Below are 18638 nucleotides of genomic sequence, written 5' to 3'. Positions count from 1 at the left end.
TTCCTGCTAATACCTGTTTCAGGGCGTTCTGCTCCCAACCCTGCCAACAGATCAACAGTTCTGTTAAGATCTTCTGAATTGGGTCCCTTCTCTGACACAAGTCCACACAGATAACCCAGAGATTTTAACTATAAGAGAAACCAGATACTTGTTTTCAATAGGCTACCAAATCAATATAAACCTTTTATTCCTTTACATCATTCCTACAATACATTTCCACTGCTGTCATTATTATACCAGTTATAAGACCTGTATTAAAGTTGCTTCATGTGAAGAAAGTAGAGAACCTTTCAAAAGTAACTGTTATTCTTACAGTAGAAATTAATGTTATTAAGAATTAAATTGCATATAAGTTACTCAAATAACATTGGAACACATGTATATACACACACATCCCTACATGCATTAACACCCAATCAGAATAAATCCCTCTGTTTTTCTATATACACATGGACAAAGCTTGAGATGTTTGGCAGTTACTGCCAAAGATAATTTCTAATAACCGTGTCTGTATTTTTGAAAACGACATAATCAAGAAACGCAGGCAGTCTCCAGTACACTGATTAGACAAGCCTGCAAATTCACCCAAAGTATTGTATTCGGGTGAAAATCTTCTTGAAAAAGAGATGATTAGCATAGCTAATAGTGTTAAAACAATGCCACACAACTACTGTAAAACCCCTTCTAGACAGTAGCTGATACGCTTGATACCCAGAAGTCAGCAGAATATAGTGACTTAAAGAAATTCAGTTCTGTTGGTCATTTGGTTAATTCATTTAGAGTAACTCAACCAACTACCAGGGAAAGCCCACAAAATAAAAAAGGTCTCAGCTTGTCATATTACTCTACACCATATAAAATGGGGATGGCCATTAACTTTTTTTTTTTAATTCCACTTAATTTTGTCGCTATTTGCTAAATTTCTTTCATTCAGTCTGTTCCACTTTACTGCTACTCATTATCCTACAATTTTGCCCTTTACACTTTGTGTTAGAAGAGCTAAGAACGGGAGAAACATTTCCAACTCGTCACCTTCCAGAGAAACATGTAAGGACCATGGGAAGAATCTGGTGCACTCATCACCACTTCAAACAATTCTTTGTTTCCTTTATTCTGAACCCCGCCTCCCTTTTTTTTAAAACTGTAACTCTTCAGGGTGAAATTGTCTTCCTATGCTTTTGTAATAAGACAAGAACCTCCTAAGGGTCAGTTAGAGGATTCCTAAGTCTAATGAAATACGAACAAAATATGATTAAAATGAATAGAAAATATTCTACAGGCTATGGAAAAAAGAGGATGAGCTTATGCTAGTCTTCAAAAACATCCACGAAGAATACAGTATGCTATGTCAGTAGTTTCTGGAGTTTGTCATCTTTCTAAACTGTTTTTCACAGGGGAAAGCAGTGTCAACCTTAAACAGCAATTCTTCCATAGAAACAGAGTAAGTGGAACTTGAAAAGGCATTGATGTAATTACAGAAGGGGCTTAACCGAACTGAAAAGGCCACTTTACAACTTTTACTTTATGGTAAGGGGTGGTAACTGAAAAATTGCAGATTATTACTTATTTGCCTCTTTCACAAGCTGCCAAGTGTAACACGTTCAGTGAAGTTAGGGGTCTATTACTGCCATACTAGCATACTGAAAAAATAATGAACTATGTAAACAGATCGCTGTAATCTCTATTCATAACAGTAAATGCATCTAAATCCGGGCAGCTACTCCTGCTATAACTGAAATTCATGCTTCTTCTCTCAGTCAACGTGGACCGAGTTCATTCTGGACTTTAATTAGCCAGTCGTTACGAAACTAGTGGTGAGGGAGGGCAGGGAGAGACAAAGAGGTGAACACACCCTAGTTATTCTCAGGCCTCACCTGACAGTGGGGAAAGTGGATATAAACCTCATCTAGACCAGACTCAAGACTATACAGAACCCCATATTAAATTCCACAATAAAAAGTGCAAAATTGTTTCACAGAAGGAAGTGGTCTACTTCAAAATTGTAACACTACAACTGCAACACATCATTTGCTCACCTTCTCAGTAGCATAGCTCCATAAGCCAACTGTGTGGGAAACATTTGCATCTATCTGAGCCCGATCACAGCAGCCTTCTATTCTTTGTAAGACTTCCAAACAACTCAAAAATACCCAACAATCCAAAGCTCCAGGAGGAACAGAGACCTGAAGATGAACAGGTAAAATTAACTGGGAAATAAAGATTAGTCAGATGAGAAAATACTTCAGCAAAATACTATTCTTGATGTAGCAGAGCCTCTTGGAAGAGCTTACTCTAAGAACACACAAAAAACAGGCCAACTCTCACTACCTCCTGAATAATTTATATATATTAGTTCATGAAACAAGGACACCTAAGCAACTAAACTGTGATTTTATTAACTAGATTGGATACATTCACCAAGATGAAAGAGAAGGAAAAGAGGACTAATAGGTACAATTACTTGGAAAAATTAAAAAAACTTGAAAACTAAGCCCAAGGAAAGCAAAATCAGGAAAAATTCTGTGAATATACTACTACTTTCCTAAAGAGACATCAGATCTAACTGAGACTGAAATTAAAAGTACACTAAGAAGCAGATTAAACAACCTGAAAAAGAAGAAATTAGTCTAAGATTTCTTCACAATAATAAGTTTGTTATCAAAGTATAAGACATCTGTCATGAACAACTAATTAAAGAATGGAGCTAAAAAGAAACAAATAAAAACACACAGAAAGAAGGAAAGGAAAAAAAAAAAAAGACCAAGAAGAGATTATCAATCAGGACATCACAGAGAAAGACAGGAGAGTTTGATACTAGAATACTTCAAGAATCAAGATAAACATGAGCATAACTAAAGATCTGGAATAATGTTGATTATTGTGATTATATTATATATTTAAAATTCTGTTCATAAACAGTGCAAAAATGTTCCTTTTAGAAACATTCTGAAGGTCTTGAAACCCATAATAAACTAGGTAATTGACTAATGTGATAGGAAAGTTCAACACGCAAGCACAAGGCATTTGAAAAAAAAAAAAATCTGAATTCTGAAAGAATTTTCAGGAAGAGAAAGATCATAAGAACAGAGTAGTTGAGATTTCCACTACGTGTTCAGTGGTGTCAAGCCACATTAAGAGGTTTGCCTGTATTAAGAAAAAGGATCGCAACAGGGATAACTACATGATATTCACAAATAAGTGTTACTGTCTCATAGCCTGAACACCTGCATTCAGTTTGGATCACCACCTTAAGACAGAAACAGCAAAATTAAGAGACGGTGCAGAGAAGAGCCACAAACATTGGAGGCAGAGGACAGACTTGAGGTGGAGCAAAAGGGGAAGTACCTTCAGAGATTTAAAAGGCTGCGTGTATTTATTTTGGAAAGGAAAAAACAATCTCAAAACACACACACAAAACATACTGTCTATGGGAATTACATGTTAGTTTTAGAATATGTGAAGGTGTGGGCAATGCATCTGAAGTATATTTTCTGTTTTTAAATGCAGATGGACAGATGGAACTTACGGAACTTAATACCACAACATCAGACAGGCAAAGGTTAACAGCTACTGTTGTAATAGCACAGATAAAGCTAACAGAGAAGCAGACACCCACGGGATTAAGGACATGGCTGAGTCACAAGGTGAAATCCAGAAATATTCTCAGGCACGCTATGCCGTTCTTAAAGATGTATTTCAATTCACAGACGTTTGTGGTCATACATGGAGGATGATCAGTGTACAACATCCCTGACAAAGCCTCGTTAGAGGATTAAAAAACACCAGCAGAAACTAAAGTGTGGAGGGAGGAGGGGTAAAGCATGGAGGCATGCAACATGACCAAAAAAAAAAAAAAAAAAAAAAAATCTTTGAGCGCTGTCACAAGTTTCTATCTCTTTCTTCTGTCATTGGATGAGATAGTCAGAGGCACATGCATAACACAGAAGACCACTGCTGGGCACCAAAAGGAATCACAAAGTAAGAACCACAAAAGGCGATCAAAGCTGCATCCAACTTGCATGGCAGCAAGAAGGCCTGTAGATACTGTTTCTAGTTCAGAACTGCTTTCTGTTACAGACTACTAGCCTGCATATTAACCACTCTGCCTTATCTTCTTCAATACAACACTGTTACAGGTTTAAATGATGGGAACTATAGTTCAAGAGACTAGTAATAAATCCAGGAAAGAAGCAGACAAATTACCTACCAGCTTAAGAAATTAACTTTCCAGGTGAAGACTAGAATACTTTAACTAAATATAGGTTTGGTTTTCAGATCTGATGTCTCCAAATTTCTTTCCAAAGACATCCTCATGGTGAAACATTCAACTGTAGCACTGCTACAATCTGTTATTACAGCACCATTTTGATAACTCACAGCCAGTGCTTACTCTATATTCTGGTCACCAACATCTAAACTTCAAAAATCTTGTTAGATCATCATTGGATAAAATCATTCACATAATGGAATATATTACACTGACTCACTTCTAATAGCTTGAGTTCTTGCACACAGTTGTGAAGAAGCTCCAATGCTCGCTGGGAAACCTCCCATGGCCTCTGTAGGAAGATTAATAACGTGCACTGGCGAGAAAATAGGTAACTACGCAAGTCCAGTAGAGTAGCTTCTTGATTCTGAATTAGCTCTCTCTTCTCCATGTCTATTGGTTTTCGGAGAATTAAACCATTCCAGCTCCTCACTGGCTGGCAAAAAAATGTCAGCCAGTTCGCACCATCTAAGTAAACAAAGTTAACATCCAAGAATCAACCACTGCTTTCTATCAAAGCCTCTTCTTTCTCCCTCCAGAGGTTGAGACCTGGCTTATTCTAAAGTTTATCATATGGATAAATGACTTAACATCTTAACTCCAAAAACAAAACAAAAAAACCCCAGCAGAACTTCCACAGCTAAGTAGTTAACTGAATTTCAGAACATTCAAATCCCATAGGCATTTTGTCATATTTGTTATTAGTATAGTAGCAAGCAGTTTGTAAAGTATTTCTTAGCAATTAAGCCTACCTGAAGTTCAAAACAAACAAACTTTATCTATTTAAATTTGGCCATGAATAGATGTGCCCTGACTTTCAGCTATAGCATCAGGTTCAGTCAGGACAAATATATTTCACTGCAATTACTCCTGTACTATATTTTTACCAGATTCGTAACACATACCTGATTAAAGCTGCTACATAACAACATATGCTTTAGCTCATTAAAACACTTTGAAGTTATGTGACACTTCTTGCACAGTAATTTTTTTTAAGAGAAAGTTAAATCTTTTGTCGTGCAGATTAAGCACATATTTCTATTCAGTTTTGTAGTGATTACCAAACGTCTCATGTAATTTGAGGAAAACCTGAATGTATTTCTCCACGAAGCTCTTCATTGCATAACTTACCAGTGAGCTGTGAAAACAGCAACTGTATCTCAGACAGACTGATATTTAGGTAATTACAGAGTTCCAGGACTCCATTTGTAACCGTCATTGAGTATGAGCAAAACGCAGATTTTCATTAAAAATTGCTTCTAAGCATCAGAGATTAAAAACTTTAATAGACTATAACTGATGTACACTTGCATATAGCATAAAACAAGAGCACAAACTGCCTAGTGCATACTCACTGCAATGTACCAACTTTTCCTCCCATGTACACATATGGCACCCAAAGCACTGGGTTGTTTAGCAGCAGCATAGTGAAAAAATTAATACACTTAACATTTATTTAACATTTTAAGACACTTACCACCAGCCCCAAAGTTGACAACGTACTGAGAAAACAAGGCATCCAGTTCATCATACTGCACTAGCGCATCCTCAAATTGCTGCAGCATCTCAAAGACAAAGGCCAGTTCTTCCTTTTGACACACAAGCAATACAAGGAGCATATTACTCATATTAGTCACGTCTGGTATTACAGCCTGCCCCCATCCATACATAGAGCTATGGGAACTACTTTTTTCAACATTCTTCCCCTTCCAGAATTCACATATACATGAAAACCTGCCATTGTAGCACCATTTCTTCCTAACACAGGGAGGTTCACAAAAGAAGATTAAGTCATACAGCTATGCCAGTAAATTCTGTTCTGTATCCAGATCCTGATTCACTACAAGATATTAGTCATACATCTACTAAAAGTTTGCGTTTAAAAAAAAAAACAAAACTGCTGAAGACTCATCTCCCATAATAGTAATATTTTTTCCTCTCTGTTTACGCTGTGAAGGCATCAACTGCAGTATCAATAATGGTTCAGTGGTACACAGAGAAGAGAGACAAAGTGTAAGTAGAAAAAGTCTGAGAATTAGCATATGCAAGCAGCAGTGCATGAAGTCAAAGGAGACATGAAGACAAGGTGGAATTAGTGTGGATAATGGCACTGTACAGTGACCAGAAAATTCCAAAGGAATCAAGACCTTTAATTCTATTGAACAAGTATACCAGCTAAAACAAAGACATATTTCAAAATACAAAAAAAATGGAACTCAAGGCATTCCCTATATGGATTACTTCAAAATAGACACTTTTCTAAAAATCTCATCATCATTCATATGAAATATCAATTATAAGTTTGAGTGTCTTTGCACAGGCACAGTAATGGGACAGTTAGCCAAAACTTAAGAGCAGCTACTAAAACACTTTCTAGATGCAATTTGTTTACTTCAGTTGAGGTTCATAAAACTTTGACAAGCCTGGAAAGATTCTGCTTCTGTAATAGCACGGTATTACTATGTAACACAAACCTGTTGCAAACGATGTAAAAATGCTGCTTTTATAGCAGTCTTCGTATTTCCTGCCCCAACCCTCAAAGAATGAACAGAACATTAAAAGATTAAAAGTACCAGAAAGCCAACTAAAAAAAAAAAAAAAAAAAAGCGCACCATTATTAAAACTAGGACTCAAGTACTTCCTTCAATAAAAAGAGATTCTTACCTGGACCATGAAATACTCGCAGAAGCTCCACCCTGGCTCAGTCCTTTTCTCTCTCAAAGTTCTCATGTCATCTTCAAACTTGCCTAAGTTTTTGGTAAAAGACATGAGAAGCAGTGTCCTGAGTTTGGTCAGGAAGGCATTCCAAGATTCCTGAGAACGGGAAGAGTCTTTCAAAGGGTCAGAAAGTACCACACATCTGTAAAGAGATTGATAAAAATCATTTTTGAGGAGGTAAACACGAAATTCATATATAAATGCACAGTTGAATGCTGTGCATACCTAACAGATTCAGAGTGTACAAAACTTAGTTTTTCATTCAACGCTAATAAGAGGCAAAAACCAAGGCTGAGGGTTATGTATGTTTTCTTGGGAGCAGGTATGTTGGGGTTTTGGGGGTTTTTTTTGGTTCGTTGTTTTTGATGGCTTTTAAAAAACTTTTCCATGTATGTTTAAGTCTGTGGTATGGTTTATGAGAAGAGTTAAGTGTTTTCCACAAAATAAATACTATAAAGCTTTACTTTTTTGAAGTAAATAATGGATACATTTTTCCAATTACTTAAACATAAGTAATGCTGTAGCTATCCAAGATAACAGTCTGCTTAGCAATGCAAATCAGCAGAACGGTAATAAAAGTTATTCCTGGCAAGGAGTATGCAAGATACAAATCAAGATCCATTAGATCACATATAGTCAGCCTTTCCTACGTCACTTAAAATAATCCTCCATAATGTATTCTTACAGTGTTCCAATTTGTTTTTATACATCCTACATGCTAAAACTTCCACTGCTTTTCTCAGAAAATAAATAAATAAATAAACAGATCCCATTAATTCACAAATAAATCAGCCTTTTTGAGAGCATTTTCTTCCCTCAGTTTTTCTATCACTGAAATTTAGTAACATCCAAAAAACTACTGGTATTTCTAAAGACGGGAAAATCTCTCATGCAAGGAAAACGCCATTTCTGGTTGGAATAGTCATATTATACTATGGCAAAATCAATCAGTTAGAAACCAAAAGTGAATCGAATCATAGTTGTTCAAACTGTTTGCCCAAATAATCCTGTAATATACCAAACACTGTCTAGGTACAAAGAAAGTGCTGCCAATATACAGCCTGTTATAATATGCTGGCCTGCCAGTCACAGGCAGCTCCCACCAAGGTATGAGTGCTTCCATCTACTCTTCTCAATTTCAAATGCTTACCCTGTCACTCATTTTTAGAGGGGATATCTCCTGTTTAAAGTTAACTCTTAAGGTTAAAAGAAAAAACACAGTATGTAATAGATTCAGTGCAACGTTTCAGAATAAGGAGGACAGTATCTACTAAAATTGGTTTCAAATTAAGATTTGTGTATTTTGTTGACTTTAATGAAAGCAGAAACAGTTTCATATATTCATTAATATTTTCCTTAGTATAAAAACATCTGAAGAAACTGGCTTTAAGTCAATTATCTCAGAGTGGAAAGGTGATTAAGTGAAAGGCAGAAAGCACAGTGGTAAAAAAAAAAAAAAATCATAGAATCACAGGATCTTTGGACTGAAAGGGACCTTTAAAGGTCATCTAGTCAAACCTCCCTGCAATGAGCAGGGACATCTTCAAATAGAGCAGGTTGCTCAGAGCCCTGTCCAACCTGACCTGGAATGTTGACAGGGATGGGGCATCTACCACCTCTCTGGGCAACCTGTGCCAGTGTTTCACCACCATCATTGTCAAAAATGTCTTCCTTATGTCTAGTCTAAGTCTGCCCTCTTTCAGTTTAAAACCGTTACCCCTTGTCGTATGGCTACAGACCCTGCTAAAAAGTCTGTCCCCATCTTTTTTATAAGCCCCCTTTAAGTACTGGAAGGCTGCAATAAGGTCTCCCGGAGCCTTCTCTTCTCCAGGCTGAACCACCCTAAGTCTCTCAGACTGTCCTCACAGGAGAGGTGTTGCATCCCTCTGATCATTTTGGTGGCCCTCCTCTGGACCCGCTCCAACAGGTCCATGTCTTTTCTGTGCTGAGGGCTCCAGAGCTGGATGCAGGACTCCAGGTGGGGTCTCACCAGAGCAGAGGAGAGGGGCAGAATCACCTCCCTCGACCCTCTGGCCACTCTTCTTTGGATGCAGCCCAGGATACAGTTGGCCTTCTGGGCTGTGAGCTCACATTGCCGGCTCATGTCCAGCTTCTTGTCCACCAGTACCCCCAAATCCTTCTTGGCAGGGCTGCTCTCAATCCCTTCATCCCTCATCCTGTATTGACACTGAGGGTTGCCCGAACCCACATACAGGACTCTGCACTTGGCCTTGTTGAACCTCATGAGGTTCACATAGGCCCATTCCTCAAGCTTGTCCACGTCCCTCTGGATGGCATCCCATCCCTCGGGTGTGTCAACTGCACCACTCAGCTTGGTGTCATCTGCAAACTTGCTGAGGGTGCACTTAATCCCACAGTCTATGTCACTGATTAAGATATTAAACAGTACTTTTCCCAATATGGACCCCTGAGAGACACGACTCGTTACCGACCTCCATCTGGACACTGAGCCGTTGACCACTACACCCTCTGGCTGCAACCATCCAAAGGGTCGCATAGCCCATTGGCTAAACTCTATTGGCTTCATGTTTCCCACTCACTTCAATCCCACTACCTGTAATTCTGGTAACATTTTTGCAAGCACCTAAGCAAACAAAAAAACCTGATTATTACCACACTGTTCCCCTTAAACCTCTCTTTGCCAGAAGGGATACTTAAAAGCTTTTTGAAACACATTTCAAAGCCACTAGGAACCCAGGAAGAACTGAAAATAAACTTCTCCCTTTACTGCTTGTGTCAGTCTTCTTCAAAACATAGGTCTTAAGGTACCATCAGTTTGAATGATGGACATCAAAGAAAGTCCTCAAATGAGCAAGGAACCTGTTACATAGGGAGTTGAGTTTTTAGATCAGCACACTGGTCAAAAGGTTAAAATGTTTGCAACTAAAAGAATGCTTACCTGTCACTTTGTTTGTTACAGAAGTCATTTCTTATTTTATCTACTATAGAGGTTCGGGGAAGGATATTTGTTTTGTTCTTTTTCTTGGCATCACTCTCAACTACCACAATTAGCCAGTCTACTGAGTTGTGAGCTTTGAGAACATTCTGCCACTTGGTGATGTCATCCTTGACTGTAGTTTTGTACACTTCCGTGTCCTGGAATGAGAAGTGGTGAATCATCAAATCAAACAGACATTCTGAACAATTTCAAAAGGCAATTTTTGTTCAAACAGAAGACAAACAGAGAGACATATCAAACAGGATTAGTGACAGTAAGTTCACTAACTGAAAGAAATCAATTGAGATAAAGTATAGTAAGGTTTTGGTCTTTGAATTTAATATATTTCTAGTATTTTGGTTAACAGGAAGTACGTAGAGTATTTGGCGTATTATCATTCTTTAGGTTACTGAAATTAAGATCTTCAAACATACATTAAACTCTTACTTTACACATTCTTGAACTTTACATCAAAAACATGTTTGAAATTACAAAGCTGAACTGTTTTATTCTCAGACAGTAACAGAAGTGTGCTATTTGTTCCTTCTAACACTGTTCAGATCTTAATCTGTTTAAAAGCTTTTTCATAAAAATCAAAAGCACACAGAAGCCTTGTTTGGCACTTTTTTTGCTTCTGGGTTGGTTTTAAACAGATGAATTCAGAAGTTTTAAGACTGTTCTGAATACTTTCTGACTGGTCACAGATCAGAAGTCACCGTTGTCCTTCAGCTGAATAATTAATTCGTAACAACCAAAAAGCAGTGAACTGTAGATAAACAGGATTAAGACATTCCAAATCTTGCCCAGTTTACATTGCTGACACGTACTAATACCTGCCACATATGGAAGATGAACTAAAGAAAAAATACGTATCTTGAGATTTAATTGTGAATAGATCGTAACTGAAATACTCTGGCCACATTTCTGTATTATGAAGCAAGTGTGCTGTGCTACTGCAGTAACACTGTTAGATCCTGGGTTTTTTTTGTGACAAAGTACTGAAAATTCTTTGTTTATTTACTACTTTTATTTATTTAATACTTTGTTATTTAAAAGCCTGTCCTCTTAGTGTCAAGCAACAAAGAAACACTGCTTATAGTAAAAAGTACTCAAGCTGACTAAGTTTTTCTTTCCAATAATATTGGGTATGCATGCTTATGCAATGCAGACTTAATTGTTCAGAGTGCACAAGGAGAAACTCAAAACAATTTCATTTTTAAATCTGAGTACTCAATTTTTCATGATGTCTTCCTAATACTTACACAACATTCTGTCCAATAAATATGAAGAAAGGGAAAAGTCAAAAGGGCCTTATTCCCCTCTTTGGGTAGTAGCTCCTCTTTAAACTGAACAAAGTTAGATTCTAGATGAATCATCTTTGGAGCACGGCCATAAGACCTACAAAGTTTAAAAAGTGAAATTAGTGGATAAGACATACATAGCAGAATACAAAAATGAACATGTATTTTGGGAAAGAGGAATAAACTGAAATACTCTGGTACGGGAAACTCACAAACTACTCTTACTGCAATTTGTATAAAGTTAACTACAAGTTGGTATCACTTGAAATGATATAGAAGGTCCTTCTTGCAAGAGTAGGAGCTAGAAGCTTTTCAGCTTTCATTAAAAGATTTTCTGTATCTCTAGGACCTCTAAAAAATTCCAAATAAGAATATTCCCAAAATATTTTTTTCCAGTTGGAAAACAGTGTGCCTGCCACACCAAACTTTTTGCAGGAAAGTACATTTAATTCCATGTAAGTTCTACTTATATTCTCATTAAGAAGAAAGTACATCACTTTCAGAAGATGGCTGCCAAAGCACATCAAAGCACACACCCACAAACCACAAAACCAAAGAGAGAAACACAGCATTACTATCATTCTCCTTTAGGTGAAGTTCAACACAGCTGAGTGGAAATGATCATCCTGAACAACATTTACCTTGATTACCTAAGTTCTCCCTTCCTCATGTCAGTTGCTACGTTCAACTCAGTTTATGGTAAGAGCTTCTCAGAGCACAACAAATACACACTTTCCTAAGTCTAAAAACACACACTGAAATAGTACCATAAAAGAAAATGTATGTTACCTCCTCCATTCCATGGGTTCTCTAGGAAGCTGCTGAGAAAGCGTAGGATATAAGGAAGTAAATAAATTCTGATCTCCAGCACCTAAAAGAGAAAAGCATTAATCTATTATCACGTGCAAATTATAGAAAAGAGATTAATAAACTATACTATTAATGGTTCAATAAAAATATGTCATTTTGTCTGCTATGTGGAAACTGGAGTCACTTAGGAATGAACTAGCCTTTTTAAAATCACATGCTCTCAGGACCTAATACAACACCTTAACAAGGCTCATAATACTGACACAGTTATAACTTGCTACTACAATTTTCCACATAGCTACATAATCCATATACCAAGGAGAGTACCATCCATATAGCTGGTCCAACTCTTAAAAACTAAACAAGCCAGTCCTTAGCTGGAGTCACTGGCTAAATAAAGTATATTTAAAAAAACTCAAGAATATAGCCTTCACAAACCAGAAGACTAGGCAGTGATTCACATCCCTTCTGTAGCTGGGCCTACAATGAGAAAATGAGCATTAGCACATGTTCTGTGCTTTATCGGGTTTGATTCCTCTCTCCCCATTATTCTGGGGTTGCTGTTAACACAAAGCATCTCCCTGCCCTCCGCGCTGTTCTTGCTGCCTTCAGAAACATAACGTCTGTTAACATGATGCAGGTCCGCTGGAGCTACATCTACGCTGACACACGGATCTGTGGTTAGGCTTTAATCACTTGGGCTTTGAACAACTGCACTAAATGCAACGCCACTGGAATAGCTACTTACATACAAGATGGAACAAAAAGTAGAGTCTACCATACGGGAAAAAAAATACTATCAGTAGCCTATGAATATCAATTCTTAAATTCTGTTCTTTTCCTTTGGGTACAGAGAGGACATTACAAGGAAAAGGCAGGCTTAAAGTAAGTTCTTCCAACTTCTGATAGTTATCAGCATCTTTGAGCAAAAAGATGGTAAACTCTGGAACAAGGTACTTTGTCAGACATGTTTGAATCCAAACTGACCAGTTGACCATACTAGCCAATGCATAATGCCCAAATAGTCTTTCATTATACTTAAACAGAAGATACAGCATTTGACAACTGGCCAACAGACATATCCAAATGAGAACGGAGTAAGGTCAAAAACGTATTTGCCAATGCATTTGATCATAATTCTAAAATCTGTTATGTGCACTCTCTAAATCTGGGAGAATGAGGTAGACCATACTAGTTTAACGGTATCTCTTATTAAAACTCTCATCTACATGTTGCCCTGAGTTTTCACAGCTACTGCTCCCTTCACTGTACTTCCTCCTTACTGCCTCATCTTTGGCTGGCTGCATTCTCCTCTACCAGAGAATGCAATTTGATTCTAAAAAATGCTTTATTTCCTCCTACAGAGACTCTACTCTTGCCCCTCCTCCCCACCCTTCCGCAGGATCTCTTGAACTGAAGAGCTACATTTTCCAATGAAGATGTTAATAGGCATATAAGCAATTCTGCTATTTCCTGGTAGTTTTCTACCTGTTTCCATTTTACAATCATCTGCTATTGCACAGCCCAACCTGAACAGAAAGACCTTCTGACCTTCCTGTGGACCAGGGAGCTAAGGCTGGAGGAGAACCTGACATCCTTTCTTCTCCCTCCCACCACACAATCTCATCTCCTGACACACACAGCCAGGCATTACCTCCACAGTAGCTTAGCACGCTTTAGTTTATCTTGGGATCCCTTTTCCAGTCCACTAACCTCCCAATTTTCTCATATATACTATTTTGATTACCAGCTGCTAGCATAAGTCTATCACGACAAAATAAAAATAATTAAAAAAAGAGAAGCCTGATTAAATGCCAGAACAAGCAAAACGAGCTCTTCTGATGTCTGACCACAATAGCTATTATTCAGTGATAGTTTCCTAGAACAGTTAAAAAACAAAATATAAACAAAAACCCCCACTCTACTATTAGTGCTTTAGCCTTACGTTTCCTGAAAGCTACTAAACACTTTATTCTTGACTCTTCACCTTCATCCTGTTCTGTCTGAATTAAGTGTACCATACCAAATCTTATTTAAGACTACAAACAAATGTCTAAAATGAATACCGAAACAAGTGTTAGTCATATTGTTAATGCTGTCTTATACCAAGTTACAACATTTGTATGAGCCAGGCCATGGAGAACAGTCTATTGATATGCAACTCATTACTGCCCATAGAAAGGGAAATAGAGCTTAGTGATTTAGCAACAGCATGATGACCACATCAAAATGATAGCCCATGAAGCTTGGAGCCTGACTGAAAGAATGAACCATGTATTTTACCTCTGGAGCATAACAAATTGCTCTTTCTACATTGTACCTAAAAACTCAATGTATGCCACAAAAAATTTCAGAATTCAACATCCTGGGTAAAAAGGACTACCCCAGAATACAAAGGAACTTCTAAATGATAATGTTTAAGCACCCTGCTATGCCAGACAACCACATCACATTATCAGCTTAAGAAAGGTATATTCATTTTAAGATCAGTCAATTTTTCCTCCTGCGTTGGTTTTGAGGGCATACAAAATACACGTAAGAATGTGTTTTATGATCAAGGCAAGAATATCCTCCAGGATTAGAAGGGAGAACAGACTTTCAATGCAAAATACATCAGTTATCTTTTGAACACAGACCAAACACTGCTACCACATATTAAAAACACCCAAAGGGCTATAATATTTCAGGTTCTGCTCACCTAGACCCTGCATCTACTGCAGTCAGTATGTTTGAGTTGCTCAAGCCAAGGACACTTAAAAATGAAGTTATCGGCAGGCAATACTAGCACAGCACTGACACAGGAAAAACATCAAGACTAGTTAGTAGTAAGGACTTGTAAGGATCATAAGATTGGCAAAGATGTACATTAAATTGTTAACTGCTAGCTACTGGACTGCGGGGAAGGAGGGTGCCACCTCACAGCAAGTAGACAAGTAAGAGCACAACCTGCCCAAATAACAGAGCAAAAATCCTGAAAGATCACTTTAATTTTGGAGTGGTGTTGTGCAAGATTCCTATGATTCAAGACGTGGAGCATGGTAGAAGTCTCATTTTGTTCCCTATACATGCCTCTGAAGCATTAGTATTTTCTGCATCCATGATTTACTTTCCAAAATACAAAAAAAACCCCAAAAACCAAACAACAACAACAACAACAACCCCCCCCCTCCAAACCAAACCACCACAGGAATTTTTGGTTGTATCTGACCAAATTCTATGAATTTTGAATTAAACATTCCAAAAACACAAGTAACCCTGGAATTCAAACTTACAGCAAAACTCAAAAGTCTGCACAAAAGTCTGAGAATTGCTTCAAAGATTTTGTTGTAGTTTTTGGGGTGGTGGTTTGTATGTTTGGTTTGGTTGGGGTTTTTTGGTTGGTTGTTTTGGCGGTTTAAAACAAACAAACAAAAACTACAAAAACACAACAACAGCAAAACCACAAAATAGACTAATGTGGCCGGATGCCTAAGCACACCTGTATCACAGCAAAATCATTTCAGTGGATGGATCTCAACACAAAGCCTTCACTCGAAGGAGCCCTGGTAATAGAGGAAAGAAGCTCCTAGCCAAAGTGTAAGGGATGATCAGATACAACTGAGAAGGAGAAAGCATGTGCATAAATGGGAAAGAAGAGTAATTTTGGAATCCTATCATTTCTCTAGAAGGCTGCATGGTTTTAGTAGAGTTGGTTTTTTCTTTTAGAATCAACAGAATTAAGACCTGAATATCCCAACAGCAATGATAACTAGGGAGTAACATTAAAGAGTCATCTTTTATTACTTAAAACACAATAAGAAGTGCACATCTTGTGTTTTATTATATTAAGTTTGCCTAATATGATTTATAAAATATTTGTATTAATCTAATTAGATTTAATATTTCAAATTTATACATATTTATATACAATTTAAAAATGTATTCTACAACTCTAACTTATATTATAAATCTAATAAGTCTGTTTGATTGTTTTATTTAAAATAATACTTGAGGGGGGTTTGTGTTTATTTGGGGTTTTTTGTTTGGTGGGTTTTGTTTGGGTTTTTTTAAGAATAGAAAACACTGCTAATCCATAGCCTCTGAAACATGCATCTCAGCTTTTATACCATGTATTTCTGAATTAATCTACTCCCCATCTGGATGTTACCATACACACCAAAATCAGAAGAAACACAGTAATTCTTAAAGTGATGCCACTATAATTATAGGGGGGTTCTGTACGTGAAAGAGTAAAATTTATTTTAACTAACAAAATAATAGAAAGCAGTAATGCTCAGATGATATACACTAAACAGAAACACTTCTGGAAAATGGGAAGAAAGGAGAAAGAACATGTTTCCTTTTTTTCCACATTACAAAGTTCAGAAGGCATGCCTTTTGCCACTTATTTAAACACTTCACAAACAAATTAAGACAAACAGGAATCTGTCCAGAAATCAAGTGCAAATAAAGCAGATGAACCTTAAGAGGGTGTTACAATAAGCCTAAATCAAACACCAAATAAGACATCTTAAGTTAAAAATATTTCTATGACCTTCAAAGACTTGGTGGACACCAAGGTGACATCCAAAATGTTAAGATAGCCAGGTCAGGTGAAAGAGGAAAATAAATCTTGATTTTGAACCTGGCTGCAAAAACTTGCTATGTAAACCAAGTAAAGAATGTCTGTATCTTTTGTTCAAGGACAGGCTGTATCTCTATATAGCAGCTCATAACCATAAACCTAATCCTGGGAAAAAATTCTGAAAATTACGTTAGCCAGGAACTGAAATGGACACCTGATGCCAAAACATCCTTTATTTAGGTTACAGTGTAATGCAAAGGTAACTGAGTATCCTAGTCAGTACAGCTCCAGAAGAAAATATGGATGTTCAAAATACTAATTTTTAAAATTTTATGCTATTGGTGACATATTTTTATTTTCTTTATTCTTTCCTTCTTGTCTTTCTCCCTGAAATTTTGGTAGACCAAGTCAACGCAGCCATCCTCCCATCCCTCTACCCATGTCTAGGACACTTGTTCTGCTGCAAATCTCTACAGGAAGAGATAAACACACACTCTTTGTGGCAGCTGTCTCATATAAAAGAGCCATAAAATATTGACAGTTTTTAGTTTGATGACTGCCTAAAATCCCCAAGAATCTATTTTTTTCCTAACAATTTCCAAATTTCTTAGATGTTTATAGGCTTTGTCACTGCAGTATCTGAATATCCCACAATGAATTTTTTTTCCTCTAGAGGAAATTATCCCAATCCAATAACTGCACATGCAGTGTAAAACGAAAGCTCCTGTGGTCGGATGACTAAAGCAGACAAATATTTTTCTTTGATACCAATGACAAACCCAGTCAACTGAGATAAAAGGCTTCAAATACCTTTAAAAGAGATCCGTGCCAAGACTACACTTTGGTGTGGCTTTATTTAGTTTTTATGTCCAAATATCAGTCGCAGCTAACCTTTCTGACCCCACTTATTTTTCCACTGGTAAGAAGTTCTGCTGTGAATCTTTTTTCATAATTCACTAGCCTATTATAAGTGGATCCACCTGAAGTTGTTGAAGGCTGGTGGGGTTTTTGTGATTGTTTCTTTTAAAGGTCCTCCTCCCCCCCAACCAAGATTCATGTTCAAGAGAGGTCTAGAAACCAAAACACAAGACAGCTTAATTGTTATATAAAAATCTTAGCTGATTCGTTAGTAGCCTGCAGGAGAAAATCCTTTTAGTGAAACTTTACATTTTTGCTTACTGCCACACTACTAAATCTGTAAAATAAGCATTAACACTAACAGGAACATGCTGCTGTTTCTGATGACATATGTAATCAGTTATTTAAGTACAGAGTAACATTTGATCAACTACACCATGGTGATGACTTACAATGTAGACAGGAGTCTTGAGAACAGGGAAAATGCATTTATAGGATATAGGTTTAAAGGGTCTTACTAGCAGCAAATCATTCTAATCACTTGGGCTACATGCCGTTTCTCGTTGGCACATTTTTTATTACATCTACCTGCTAGTAACAGAAGAATCAAGCTCTTCCAGTCCCAGAGCAATATTCTTAACTGCAAGCATTTATTTTCACTCCAAGAAGATGTAAAATTCCTCCCACCCACCGCTTTACTTGTATTAACCTTTTCTGTTTACGCTGTTCTTGTAAATATTTGCAATGGTTTTCAATTCTCATGCCTACAACGATTTTGCTGATGGTTTTGCTCTTGCTGTATCACAGCACATTCTGAATATGGACCAGATGAAAGTGATGCATCCCATTCTCTCCAAAGATTATATATAAGTTCATTGTACTAAGACAGAGTATTGACAGTGAGAACAAATATGCACACACAAACAGACACTACAATTTGATAAGGAATATTCAAGATCTGCATGAAGATAATTAGAAAAGAACAGCTTGTTAGGAAAGCTCTAAAAAGCCTATTAATTACTTCACTTAGCAGGCTTGTCTTCAGTCCTCAACTTCCTCCTCATATGGATAGACAGAGCTAATAATTTAAGTGCAAACCAGCTACAAAAGGGCAAGTTCTTTCATCAGAACACTTAGTTGACATATATGCGCAAAAACATT

At 37.2% G+C, this 18638-nt stretch overlaps 1 protein-coding gene across 1 annotated transcript in view; it reads right to left on the bottom strand.

The window, feature by feature from the left end:
• Positions 1–12116, bottom strand: part of LOC104616402 (trafficking protein particle complex subunit 10-like) — a gene marked incomplete at its 5' end in the record, with an annotated part of 35210 nt that extends 23094 nt beyond the window's left edge. Inside the window, 8 exon segments of the mRNA XM_010281404.1 lie at positions 14–128; positions 2037–2183; positions 4488–4735; positions 5745–5856; positions 6932–7127; positions 9906–10102; positions 11207–11342; positions 12035–12116. Of these exon segments, the coding sequence (XP_010279706.1) occupies positions 14–128; positions 2037–2183; positions 4488–4735; positions 5745–5856; positions 6932–7127; positions 9906–10102; positions 11207–11342; positions 12035–12116 (1233 nt within the window).
• Positions 12117–18638: the final 6522 nt, after the last annotated feature.

Source organism: Phaethon lepturus, unplaced genomic scaffold (genome assembly GCF_000687285.1).
Source record: "Phaethon lepturus isolate BGI_N335 unplaced genomic scaffold, ASM68728v1 scaffold6392, whole genome shotgun sequence".
Taxonomy (NCBI): Eukaryota; Metazoa; Chordata; class Aves; order Phaethontiformes; family Phaethontidae; genus Phaethon; species Phaethon lepturus.
Note: the sequence above shows the minus strand (reverse complement) of the source record. Positions and strands in the feature narration are given on the sequence as shown.